General features: G+C 39.9%; 1 protein-coding gene and 1 non-coding gene across 2 annotated transcripts in view; both read left to right on the top strand.

Moving 5' to 3' along the window:
* Window positions 1-133: 133 nt before the first annotated feature.
* The window catches only part of LOC145515678 (uncharacterized), a 106,068-nt gene continuing 92,281 nt past the window's right edge, over window positions 134-13,920 (top strand). The window contains exons 1-5 of the mRNA XM_081516724.1: window positions 134-380; window positions 1,824-1,918; window positions 3,044-3,128; window positions 7,190-7,316; window positions 8,644-8,742. Coding sequence (XP_081372850.1) covers window positions 1,854-1,918; window positions 3,044-3,128; window positions 7,190-7,316; window positions 8,644-8,742 — 376 coding nt within the window. The 5' untranslated portion in view covers window positions 134-380; window positions 1,824-1,853. The remainder of the gene's footprint in view (window positions 381-1,823; window positions 1,919-3,043; window positions 3,129-7,189; window positions 7,317-8,643; window positions 8,743-13,920) is intronic.
* On the top strand, window positions 9,218-9,324 carry LOC145515910 (U6 spliceosomal RNA). Its single transcript, XR_014061117.1, has one exon. It is a non-coding gene; the product is annotated as a U6 spliceosomal RNA (small nuclear RNA).

Below are 13,920 nucleotides of genomic sequence, written 5' to 3'. Positions count from 1 at the left end.
GCACTGAGGAAATGGGCGCGGGGGTGGCGCGGGGGCGGCGCGGCCTCTGTGTGCACCTGGCTGCAGTGACTGTGTAGTTTGTGACGCTGCCCGGACACTGGGTGCTCTGATGCGTCCTCTGCCCTCCTGCTTCAGGGCCGCACAGATGCAGCGGCCCAGAATGGCTCCGAGTTAGATTTACGAACCCCACAGTGAAGGCCTGTAACAAAAAGACGCAGAAGAACAGCAGCTCTCAGAACCACAACTTAACCAGAGCTCCCTACCAAGGCAGCGCTCTTGAACTCGGAGACAGCTTCCAGCCCTGGCCATTGTACTCTGGCCATTCACTCCGATGCCGGGAAGGCACAGCTTCACCCCAGGCTCCCTCTTATTTCCATCGGGTAGAGTGTGTGATGGATGGTGGGAGCGAGGGTCGTAGCGGGGGTGTGTCCTTAGTCTGGCCTGGCTGAGCTCAGGAAAAAGGCTCACTGCGTCGATTCCCGTCACCGTCCCCCAGCCTTTAGAAAGGAGGAAATATATATGATGTTTCCTCTTTGTTCCGTGAAGTGTAATTTTAATTTTTTTCTAGACCCAGGGACATTTGCTTCTGTAAAAGAAGTGAAAAATAGGTCAGACTAAGACAAAAAGCAATCCTGCCGTTAATCTGGTTGAGAGAGAAAAGACAGATAAAACCAGCTACACAGTTAATAGAAAACGTTAGGTCACGCAGCAGTTGTTAAATGCCATAAAGACTCCCTTCTTGAGAGCTTATAGCTTTCTTACCAGTGTTGCTCCAGATCTGCCTTGCTGTTTTTATTTTATTTCGGGGGATACCCGCTTGCTAAATTACCCTCACTTCACTAATAGCACTCAATCTCCAGTTAGTCCCTGCCTGTCTTGTTCTCTCACTTCAGTAGCAGCGGTCATTCCAGAATGGTTCCCCACAGCCTCAGAATCCTTCAGCTGGAGCACAACTGTTTACAGAGGAGCTTTTCTTATCCCTCTCCTCCGACACATTCCAACGAATTTCCTCCTCCTCTTGAGGCAGTCCTATTTTGTTGGACTCTGCAGGCTTAGTCCAGGTAGTCTTTAGCTGGTTAGGCTTTAACACCTGAAATATCCTACCCATTTGCCTGGTATTTTGTTCTTCCTTCCCAGTGAATGGCGGAGAAGATGGGGGTAGAACCCTGACTCCTACCAAGGGTAGCCTCTCCTCTCCATTGGCTGTTCAGATGAACACTTGGCAGTCGTTTAATTCTGCCTGTGAGCTGCTGCTTTCTAATAATTTGAATGATCTGCAAGTCATATAGGGAGGCTAACTGCATAGCATTATTTTAGGCTGTGATTTATTGAGAAGATTACAGTTTAGTTGGAATCATACCCTAGGTGTCCTTGATCTTTTCCACTACCCTGAGGTCAAAAGCAGGAAAAGATAGGAGAATGTTTGATTGATGACAAAGTCTTAGCTTTTCAGGCTTTTAGGAGTGGCAAGGTGATAGATTTTTAACAGAAATTTGTGTTAAAAAGAGAAGGGAAATATTAGTGTGAAGGAAGGAAACATTAGTATAGAAATTTGACTAGTGATTTGAAGTTTTTGACAGCATGGGTGTGTTTCAGATCACATATTTATGTGGTCTTATGAAGGGGAGTTTAGTATAGTGGCAATAGTATGAGTTATGGAGCTGAATTATCTGGATTCTAATCCTAACTTGCCACTTAGAACTGGGTGAAGTTGGGGCAGTTCATTTCATCTCTTTGCGCCACCATTCCTTCTGTAAAAGGAGGATAATAATAGAACCTACTGCCTAGGATTGCTATGAATAGGTGAATTAATATATGTAAAGTCCTCAGATAATGCTGAGGACTGACTCTGCATGCCCAGCTCTGCAACCCCATGGACTGTAGCCCGCCAGGCTCCTCTCTCCATGGGATTTTCCAGGCAAGTATACTGGAGAAGGCTACCATTTCCTCTTCCAGGGAATCTTCCCAACCCAGGAATCAAACCTATGTCTCCTGCAGTGGCAGGCGGATTCTTTACCACTGCACCACTTGGGAATCCCCGTTCATCACGAGGGGGGAGATATTGATCTAATGACAGCAAACACTGTCAAGTTATGTCCAGAGTATAGCTATGAGGTCTCTATGGAGGTGCGTGGATTTCATACAATAAGATTTACGCCTTACAGTTTTTATTTTGATGATGTTACCTGCACAGTTAGACTAGTAGGACAAGAAGATCTAGTAGCAGTTGGAGGACTTCATAGGCATCTTAGCCCAAAGTTGGTTCAGAAGCAAAATAAACCCATTTGCCAGGATGCTGTGAAAGGAAGCAGTCATGAGACTGCTATCAGTGCCTAAAAGACATCATTCAGGCACTTTCTGTCTTTCTTTTCTAGGTAATATTCTTAACACATGGGCTTTGCAGGTGTCTCAGTGGTGAATCCGCCTGCCAAGCAGACGCAAGTTCGATCCCTGGATTGGGAAAATCCCCTGGAATAGGAAATGGCAACCCCACTCCAGTATTCTTGCCTGGGAAATCCCTTGGACAGAGGAGCCTGGCAGGCTAAGGTCCATGGAGTCACAGAGAGTGGGATGAGACAGAGCATGTGCACACATCAAAGCTTGGATTTCTTTAGACTCCCTGTGCTCTCCTCTGGAGAAGGCACTGGCACCCCACTCCTGTACTCTTGCCTGGAAAATCCCATGGACGAAGGAGGCTGGTAGGCTGCAGTCCATGGGGTCGCGAAGAGTGGGATACAACTGAGCAACTTCACTTTCACTTTTCACTTTCGTGCATTGGAGGAGGAAATGGCAACCCACTCCAGTGTTTTTGCCTGGAGAATCCCAGGGACAGGGGAGCCTGGTGGGCTGCCGTCTATGGGGTCGCACAGAGTTGGACACGACTGAAGCGACTTAGCAGCAGCAGCTCTCCTCCAGTTTGAATATGAGAGTAGTGAGGAGTATTTTGGAAGTAGGAATGGAAGAGGAAAACTCAGACTAACATAAGTCATTTGGGGGAGCTCTGAGGCACCTCTGGTTTTATCGTTGCTTTCTCTTCTTCCAGATCTGGCTTATCTGAACTCTGCAGATCTCTAACAGAAATCTTGAAAAGGACTGACCAGTGCTTACAGTTTGAAACAATGGCCCATGTAAGTTGATGTTTCTTCTTCCTTTTTGAAATATTGCCTATTTCTAGACCATGTGTATATACTCATTCCTTATTCTGAAACTTCTGTTTAATGGAACTCCATTCAATAACCTACTTTAGTCCCTCTCATTCCTGTGAGAGTTGGAGACAAATAGCCCAGCGGCCCCTCTGTGTGCCCCTCTCTTTTTTTCCACTAATGTGGACCATCTTCTGTCAAGAGGCATGAGGGAGCAAAAGTAAATTGCCTTAAGAAAAAAGCAGGTAATTTCTGCCGAATGTTCCCCCGTTAACATTTTTGATTTTAGTTTTTGATTTTAATACCTAAACTTCAGCAAAAGCATATTTCTCTGGAAACAGTGATTTTTGGTCTGGTCCTTACATCCCCAGGGACTTCCTTGGTGGTCCAGTGGTTAAGACTCTGCACTTCTAGCTACAGGGGACATGGGTTCAGTTCCTGGTTGGGGAAATAAGATCCCACATGCCATGTGGCATGTCCAAAAACAAACAGCAGCAGCAAAAATTTACATCCCCAATACACAATTTAACATCTTTTAAAGGTTTTTTAAAACTTTTTATTGATGCAAAACGTACATAGAGAATAGTGCTTAAATCCTAAGTGTGCAGCTAAATGAATTTTCATAAATTGAGTATATCTGTTGTATCAGCTCTCAGGAGAAGAAAGAGAATGTTACTGGCATTCAGATACCCCCCTTTCAGTTACTTTCTACCCACCCCATCCAAATGTAACCAAATGTAACCCTGACTTTGAATACTCTATAATAATTTTGCTTATTTTGAGGACTTTATATAAGTGAAATCATATAGTTCAATGTAACTTTTTTTATTTAAAAAACAGAAAACAATATACAGGAAGTCTTGTTGTATTTCAAATACATTTGCTGAACCATGAGAACCATCTGCAGATGTTTTGAAATGCTTGCAAATGTCATCAAAGGGGATGTGTATAATTGGTGTTGCTGGCAGAAGGGGAGGCATAAGAGCATCGTACAGAGTATGAGTCATTCCTCCGTTATGTTCTTATTGGAAATGCACTTTCATGGTGCATTTCCCATGTAGCCCCTGTTTTTGTCATTTTGTAAAATGAGTTCCTAAAAAGTTGGAAAAGTATTGAAGAAAATTGTGGAGAAACAAAGCAAATGAGAAAAAAACATTTGGTAAAAGAAATAGTAAAGCCAAAAGAAATACGAAAGCCAAAGATATCATATGTGCATGACTCATGTGTACTGGAGTTCTGTCCTGAGGGAAATGTGAAGCTAGTGGGAGGGTTGGAATTGATGTATAATGCAACATAATTCTTTGCTTTAAAATGGTAGGAAAATAGGCACCCACCCAAAATGGTGGGGAAATTATGTAGTGTTAAAATGTCTTGATTTTCAGCAATGGATTATTGATACTAAGTGGGGGATCCCTCTTTGAACTTTCCTTGAAAATCTTGTGGTTTGATGAAACAGAGAATTTGGTCTTATTTGACTGGTTGTAGGGAAAAACGCCAAACTTCTCCACAAACCTGAGTTTTTTAAATATGTAACATGAGATTTCATGTTGGCTGGTCTTAGTGCATTGAAATATTATGGTATGTAAGGCTTTGTAGAGGGCGGAAAAGGTAGGGATTTGATTGAGGCCTTGTTTTGTGAGGCTTAAAATTTAATATGCTGCCTTGGTATCTTGTCATGGCTCCAGAGACCTAACTAAGAGTTTCCCTGCTATCCCCAGACGGAGCCCCCATTTACCTGGCTAGTGCCTCTATTCGCCAGACCAGCTGAATCTCTCCTGGTCCTTAACCTAGTAAGTCACCTCCTTGCCAGCCCACAGAATTATTCAAACAAGCCATCACATCATCCTGCATTGGCCACGGAATCCATCATCCTCTTTTCACTATAAAGCTTGCCTCCCACAGATCCTGCTTGTTCACCCTATTCCTGAGTACATCCCCTGTGTGGCCCTGTATGATGTGTAGTGTCTTCCTCTCCTGGGCTGTGAGTATATGTGACTAATAAACTGCCATCAGTCACATCTATCAGGTGTCAGATATTCAGTCATCTGATACCGTTTAGGATCCCTCCCTTAGGAGTGGGTTGAGTAGGAGGTGATCAGAACCAGACAGCAAATAGAGAGGTCAAGAATTACCTCCAGGAAACCCTGAGAGAAGAATACTAGGAGCAGAGTCCATTGTACAGTTTTGCCAGATGTGCTGGTTTCGAGCAGGGTTTCTCAATTTTGGAACTACAGTTGATCTTTGAACAGTGCAGGGATTAGGGGCGCTGACTGTCTGGGCGGTTGAAAATCTGGCCCTCTGTGTATGCCATCCCTCTGTATCTGGACTTCCTCATTATCTGCAGTTCCACATCCATAGATTCAGTGAACCTAAAATTGCATCATACTGTAGTATTTATGACTGAGAAAAATACATGTATAACTGGTGCCATGCATTTCAAATCCTTGTTGTTCAAGTGTCAACTGTATTAATGTTTTAAGCCAGAGAATCGTTTACTCTGATGGAGTGTCCTCTGCATTGTCGGATGTCTAACGGTATCCATGTTAGACATTTATTAGATGCTTCTAACACTCAACACCCCCCTCCCCAGTTGTGCCAATCAGAATTGTCTCCGGATGTGGCCAGATGTCTTCTTGGAAATAAAATCGCTCCTCATTGATAACCATGATCCAGAGTGCTATTTTTAACACTCAGGGCTTTGCTGGTGGCTAAGATGGTAAAGAATCTGCCTGCGATGCAGGAGACCCGGGTTCAATCTGGGCCTCCCTGGGTCAGGAAGATCCCCTGGAGGAGGAAATGGCAATCCACTCCAGTATTCTTGCCTGGGAAATAATGTGAACAGAGGAGCCTGGTGAGCTGCAGTCTGTGGGGATTGCAAAGAATCTGACGTGACTGAGCGACTAAACATGCACACACACTCTCTAACTCAGAAGTGAAGAAAGGTGTTCAGTGAGGAATGATGAATAATAAAGAGCTAAGAAGATCATACAGATGCATAAATAATGTGTTTGTTGCTCAGTCGTGTCTGACTCTTTGCGACCCCATGGACTGTAGCCCCCAAGGTTCCTCTGTCCATGAGTGTAAGTAATAGTGTAGAATGTGAGGGTTGAGGAATTTTTTTGAGATTGTATTGAATCCAGAAATCTAAAGAGAGAGCGAAAAAAAGATTGAATTTAATGCATTCGAAATGTGGACTGCCATGTAGCAAATTTTTAAAAATATAGTAAAGAATTGGTCATAATAGGCAAAGTGCTTATAATAAAATCTGACTTTATGATGAACTTGAGTCATTTTCTTAGAGATTTTGTAGTACATTTGGGAGAAATTTTTATCAATATTTTTTCATTATCAGTGAAGGGAAAAGAAGATAGATCTCATACTTCTTAAGAATTTGTGGTGGAGAAACAGCTTGCTAAGGGCTTGTGTGCACTGTTTCATTTCATTGGGACTTCTTTTGGTTAATTTATTCCTTTCCAGATATTTTTGGGTAAAAATTTAATCTTGTCTGCAGTCACAGGACGGATCATAACATGTTGCACTGTGTTTCAGTGATGCTAATTTTCTTACTGTCTCATTCACATGGCATAAATCTGCTTGCTCTGGGCTTCCCCTGGTGGTCCAATGGTTAAGAATTCACCTGCCAATGCAGGAGACATGGGTTTGATCCCTGGTCTGGGACGATTCCTGATGCCACAGAGCAACTTAAGCGCATATGCCACAACTACCAAGCCTGCGAGCCCTAGACTATGTGTCCTGCAACAAGAGAAGCCACCCTAGACTATGTGTCCTGCAACAAGAGAAGCCACTGCAATGAGAAGCCCATGTACCACAACTAGAGAGTAGCCCCCAATCACTGTAACTAGAGAAAGCCAGAGTGTAGCAACGGAGACCCAGCACAACCAGAAATAAATAAATAACAATAAATAAATAAATTTGCTTGCTCTGTGCTCCCTCTCTCTCTGCAATGCAATCATTGATCCCCTTTCTATTTATAAAGAATATTTCATGTATCTTCACAAGTAATACATGAGTTTTATTTTTTTCAGGATTCAGTGACTTTCAGAGATGTGGCCATTGACTTCTCACAGGAAGAATGGGAATTCTTGGACTCAGCACAGAGGGACTTATATAGGGATGTGATGTGGGAGAATTACAGCAACTTCATCTCACTAGGTAAGGCAGTCTATCTCAAATTATACTGACTTCCTCTTCTGTCAGTTTGAGGACTGTGTTTTGAGAAACTAGATAAAATTTTTCTCTCTGTTCCAAAGGAATGGTTTAGGCTTTGTTAGGCTAGAAATAGGCCCCTCCTTTTAATACCTGCCATTCTCAGGCTCAGCAGGCTAGGTCCTTCAGACTTTCTTCAGGCTCTGTCATTTCCTTCTTTCCTTAGTACCCAGGGGCTGGGTTTGAATTCTGGATTTTTTTTTTTCCAACAGAAACATTGTCCAAGAAACCAGAATTCACTTTGTATTTGAGCTAAGAATTGATGGAGCTGCTTTCTAATCCACCTGCGAAGAGAATACGTAGACACAGGGATTCTGAATCTCTTCACAAATCAGAGGAGCCTGTAGAATTTACATAGTAGGAAATGAATCCACAGAGTTCATCTAAAACTCAAGTAAATGCATTCTGTTTTGTGTAACAGGCATATTCAGTTCCACTTGCTTTGTGGTTGAAGGTTGAAAGTCTAAGAACTTTACATTTAATATTAAATGAATATCCTAGTATCTGAGGATATCTCAGGAAGCCTCTTATTCTTCTCTCAGCCAATTGATAGCAATAGAAATCAACTATTATATATTATGTGTATATATAACAGGCTTCCCTGGTAGCTCAGATGGTAAGGAATCTGCCTGCAATGCAGGGGACCTAGGTTCAGTCCCTGGGTTGGGAAGATCCACTGAAGAAAGGAATGTCTACCCACTCCAGTATTCTTGCCCAGAGAATCCCATGGACGGAGGAGCCTGGCAGGCTACAGTCCATAGGGTCACAAAGAGTTGGACATGACTAAGTGACTAACACTTTCACTTTCATATATATAAATGCATATATTTGTACTTAGGTACTATTCTGAGCATTGTATAGTACTAATTAATCCTTACAGCAACCTATGAGAAATGTACTATTATCTTTATTTCAGATGAGAAAATTTAGGCACAAAAGGTTAATGATTTGCTGAAGTAACATAGCAACAAAGGCAGGATGTGAACCCGTACTATCTGGATCCATATTGTGTGTTCTCAAGTATTACATAAGAATGCCTCTCAGCAGAGCTTGTATGAGTCTAAATTGTTTTAAAGCCTGTTCTTGACCATCTGGTGTCTGTTCTTTGTGGTCCTGAGGTTACCCTAGTGTGAGTGCTCTTCAACTTCCTAGCATTTCTTTGTACTTAGACTTTATAAAATACCATTTTGAACTGCTAGTTTATTATAAATTTAACCAAATCTGAACCTAAGGACTTTGGGGTTTATAATTTCATGTCACATTATATTTTAAGCAGGACCTTCCATGTCTAAGCCAGATGTGATTACCTTATTGGATGAAGGGAAGGAGCCCTGGATGGTTGTGAGGGAAGGAACAGGAAGACATCACCCTGGTGAGTGAGGGCTGAGTAGGCATGGGAAGATCGTTACTGTAGGTAATAGCCAAGTATGTCAGGGTAGAGACATTCCCTTGAGATTTACAGATCTCTCTTCAAAAGCCTGTAGAGGGAAGGCCTAAGACCTAGGAAACAAATTAAAATCTTTTAAACCTGGGCTAACAAGGGAATTTCCTACTGGCCTTGATTACAAGTCTCTATTTCTCACATCATATTTCTCTCCCACTTCAAAGAAAAAAGCTGTTCTCAGTAGAAGGAAAACAAATGATAATATAAGAGTTAAAATCAACAGAATAGAAAAAGAAAAGTAGAGAAACTTAACAAAGCTTAGAGTTGATTTCTCGATAAGATCAACAAAATTAATAAACACCAACTTGACTAATCAAGAAGAAAAGAGAGAACATAAATTACTAATACTAGGAAAGAAAGAGAAGTTTTCACTTAACATGTTATAGCCATTAAAAGAATAAGAGTGCTCACTTCAGCAGCACGTACACTCAAATTGGAACAATACAGAGAAGATTAGCATGGCCCCTGTGCAGGGATGACATGCAAATTCATGATGTGTTCCATATTAAAAAAAGTGCAAATGTCATGAATAACTTCATGCCAGTAAATTTGACAACTTAAATGGAAAAATTCCTTGAAAAATACAAACGTACCAGATCTGACACAAGAGTAAAAAGAAAATATGCATAACCTCATATCTACTAAAGTAATTGTTCATTATCAGAAATCTTTCCAGAAAGAAAATGCTAGACCCAGATAGTTTCACTGGTGAATTCTATTAAATATTTAAGGAAGTAATAGTACAGTATTATACATATTCCTTCAGAAAAAAACTCCTTCCAACTCTTTTATGAGACTACTATAATTCTTACACTATGTTCATGAAGGATATAAGTTTATAATTTCCCCCCTCCTTGGTAATTTCTGTCCTTCATGAATATAGATGTAAAATGCTTAAATTAAATCCAGCAATATATAGAAATGATGACTAAATAGAGTTTACCCCAGGAAATTATGCTTGGTTTAACATTAAAAAATTAATCAGTGTAATTTACCATATTAACAGAAATGTGAGAAATCATGTGATTCTCTCCATGGATATAAAAATAGCATAAGACAAAATTCAATATCCATTCATGATAAAAACACTCAGGAAGCTAGAAATCGAAGGGAGCTTCCTCAGTGTGATAAAGGGCATCTGCTGAAAAAAACACTGCATCATTAACTTTATCATACTTGATTGAAGAGTTCCCTCCTAATACTGAACAAGGCAAGGATGCCCAGTCTCCCTGTATCTACTTACCATTGAATTGAAGGTCCGAGCATTACAATAAGGCTTAGAAATACTTAATACTTAGAAATACAATAATAATACTTAGAATAATTATATACTTAGAATTATTATTATATAGTTATAATAATAATAATACTTAGAAATACAATAATACTTAGAAAATCCTAAGGAATCAAAACAACATCTACTCAGACTAGTAAGTGAAGATCACAGGATACAAAGTTAAGCTACAAAAATCAGTTTTGTTTTTATATATGAAAATAATTGAAAAATTAAAGTTAAGTCAATTAAGAAAAATTAAAGTAAGTTAAGTCAGTTTACAGTAGGGTCAGAAAACAAAATCCTGAGGAATAAATTTGACAAAATGTGCAAAACCTCTATGATAAAAGCCATGAAACATTGCCAAGATGATCCGATGAATAGAAAGATACCATTTTGGGGATGGGAACTCTTTTATAAAAATGTCAATTGTATAGATGCAACACAATTCCAGACATAATCCTAGGAACCTTTTTTTTTTTATTTTGTAGATATTGACAAACTGATTCTAAACTTTATATGGAAGAACAGTGGACTTAGCTTGTCTAAAACAATCTCAAAAACGGAAGAGTATGTTATAGAACTTAGACTACATGACTTCAAGGTACTTCAAGATATATTATAAAACTAAATTAATCAAGACATTGTAGTATTTGGCTAAGGATCAGCAAACAGAACAGAGACCCTAGATGTAGACCTCACGTGCACTTAGAAGTGTCGTTTATTTACTGACAAAGGTGTCAAAGCCCTCCAATGGAGAAAGGAAAGTATTTCAACAAATGATGTTGGAATAATTGGGGAAAAAAATCTTGACCACAATTAATTTGAGATAGATTTTAGACCTAAATATAAAAACTAAACATTAAAAATTCTTAAAAGTCAAATATAAAAAATAAAATAAAAATTTAAAAACTAGGTATACATTTTATATGTAAAAAATATAAAAGCAAAATGTAAATGAGCTTCCCAGGTGGTGCTAGTGGCAAAGAACCTGCCTGCCAGTGCAGAAGACTTGAGACACAGGTTCGATCCCTGGCTTGGGAAGATCCCCTGGAGGAGGGCATGGCAACCCACTCCAGTATTCTTGCCTGGAGAATCCCATGGTCAGAGGAGCCTGGCAGGCTACAGTCCATAAGGTTGCAGAGTCGACATGACTGACGCAACTTAGCATGCACTCAAAGCTTTTAGAGGAAAACATAGGGGAATGACTTGATATTAGGCAAAAGTTTCTTAGGAGAAAGTAGTAACCATAAAAATTAAAAATTAATGTCATAATTCATCCAAATAAAAAACTTTATGTCATCAAAATATACCAATAAAAAAATGAATAAGCAAGTCATAGACTGAGAGAAAATAGTAAAACAAAGGATCAACATCCAGTTGATATACTACAACTCAACACTATAATGATAGACAACTCAATTAAAAATGGGTAAAAAGTACATCCATACCATGGAATAACACTCAGCAACAAAAAGGAATATAGTCTTAGTACATGTGATAATTTGGATGAACCTGGAAGAAATTATGTTGAGTGAAAAAAATAATCATAAAAGTTATATATACCATATGACTCTAATTAATATTTATGAAGTAATAAAACTATAGAGATGGAAATTGGATTAGTGGTTACCCGGGTTTAGGAATGTAGGAAGGGGAAAAGATGGTTGAAGCTACAAAGGAATAGTACATTGTGGTTATGATGTAGTTGAGTCTTGATTGTGGTGAGGGTTAGGCAAGGCTATGTGTTATGTGTTAGTGGCTCAGTGGTGTCCAGTTCTTTGCAACCCCACAGACTGTAGCTCGCCAGGTGTCTCTGTCCATGGGATTCTCCAGGCAAGAATACTGGAGTGGATTGCCATTCCCTTCTCCAGAGAATCTTCCCGACCCAGGGATTGAACCCTGGTCTGCTGCATTGCAGGCAGATTCTTTACTGTTTGAGCTACAGGGAAGTCCTCAGGCAAGGCTATGCATTTGGTAAAATTGCATAGACCTGTATACAAACACATACATGAGGGCATGTATAACTGATGAAATCTACATCAGCCCTAGGGATTATTCCATGGGTAATTTCTTGGTTTGAATATTGTACTATAGTTTGTAAGATGTTCACATTGAGAGGGAGGGTAAAGGGTTCGTGAGATTTCCCTGTACTTTCTTTGCAGCATCCTGTGAATCTGCAGGATTCAAAACAAAAAGTAAATAAAAATGTCCTGTTGGGGTGATAGGTAAAAGATTTGAGCCAAGAAAGGAGCTACTCTCTTTCTTGATCGATGACTATAATTCATCATGATCTAAACCTGTACTAGGCAGTTCAGGCTGTCATAAGAAAATACCATAGACTAGGTGACTTAAACAACAGAAATGTATTTTCCCACAATTCTGGTGGCCAGAAGTTTGAGTTTAGTATTTTGGGGCCTGATGAGGGCTCTCTTCCTGGCTTGCACATGGCCCTGTTCTCACGCTGTCTTCACATGATGAAGAGAGAAAGATCTCTCTCTTCCTCCTGTAAGGCTACCAGTGCTGTCCTGTCCTATTCTGTCCACCAGTCCTGTGAATTAGGATTCCGCCCTTATTACTTCATTTAACCTTAATTGCCTCCTAAAAGCACTGTCTCCAAATATAGGCACATTGGGTATTTAGGGCTTAAGTGTATTTTGGAGGGACAAAATTCAGTCCATAGCAATGTCTATATAGGGTCCAGTTTCTTTCCAGTCTAACTAGTATACATACACTTGCTTGCCTAAAAATATGTTCATTTATTCAGCAATACTTGTGTGCCCAATCTGAACCAAGCACTGTGCTACACATCAATGGAACAGTTGTGAGCAAGAGTGGTAGTTCCCAGCAGTCTTCTTGTTTACATTTTAATAGGAGTAAGGACATTAAGTTAACAAGTAAATGAATAGTATTATGTAGTGACAAGTGTTATTAAGAAAAGTGAGGAGAACAGGAGATAGAAATTGGGAGGTATAGACAGATTTTTGGGCAGTTGGGGCTTTTTGAAGAGATGATTTTTGAGTGGAGACATGAAAAAAGAGCTCAGACATTTGAATATCTAAAGCAAGAAGCAAGAACAGTCCTAATGAAACAGTAAAAGCAGAGACTTTGGATCAGAGGGCAAAGACTTTGATGTTTGAGGAACAACAAGAAGGCTAGCATGCAAATTTTTATTATCATCCTTACATTTTTTCTAGATGATCTTACTTGCAAAGCAGAAATAGAAGCACAGTGGTGTAGAGAACAAACGTATGGCTACCAAGGGGGAAGTTCAGGTAGAACGAATTGGGAGGTTGGGACTGACATTTGTCCACTATTGATACTATTATAAAATAGACAAATAATGATAACCTACTGGATAGCACAGGGAACTCTACTCAGTGCTCTGTGATAACCTAAAGGGAAGGAAATCCAAAAAACACAGGATATATGTAAACATATAGCTAATTCACTTTGCTGTACAGCAGAAACTAATACAACATTATAAAGCAACTATACTCCAATAAAAATTTTAAAAAGAAGAAGAGGAGGAAGGCCAGGATGATTATTCAAAAGGTAAGTGAGAAGTAGAGTAACGAGATGAAGTCAGAAAGTTAGGCAAGGGCTAGGTCATGTAAAATTTGTGTATCATAGGGGAAGTCATTGTGATAGAAAGCCATTGGAGATTTCTGAGCAGGGGAATGGCGTGAGCTGATTTGTCTTATAAGTATCACTCTATAGAGAATAGATCAAATAGGGGCAAGATGAACAGTAGGAAGACCAATTAGGAGGCTATTTCACTTGTCCCAGTGGAATATGGTAGTGGCTTTGATTTGAATGTTACTGGTGGGAGA

Source organism: Giraffa tippelskirchi, chromosome 7 (assembly GCF_054371585.1).
Source record: "Giraffa tippelskirchi isolate mGirTip1 chromosome 7, T2T-mGirTip1v1.2.pri, whole genome shotgun sequence".
Classification (NCBI taxonomy): Eukaryota; Metazoa; Chordata; class Mammalia; order Artiodactyla; family Giraffidae; genus Giraffa; species Giraffa tippelskirchi.
The sequence above is the reverse complement of the archived record's forward strand: the minus strand, read 5'-3'. Positions and strand labels throughout refer to the sequence as shown.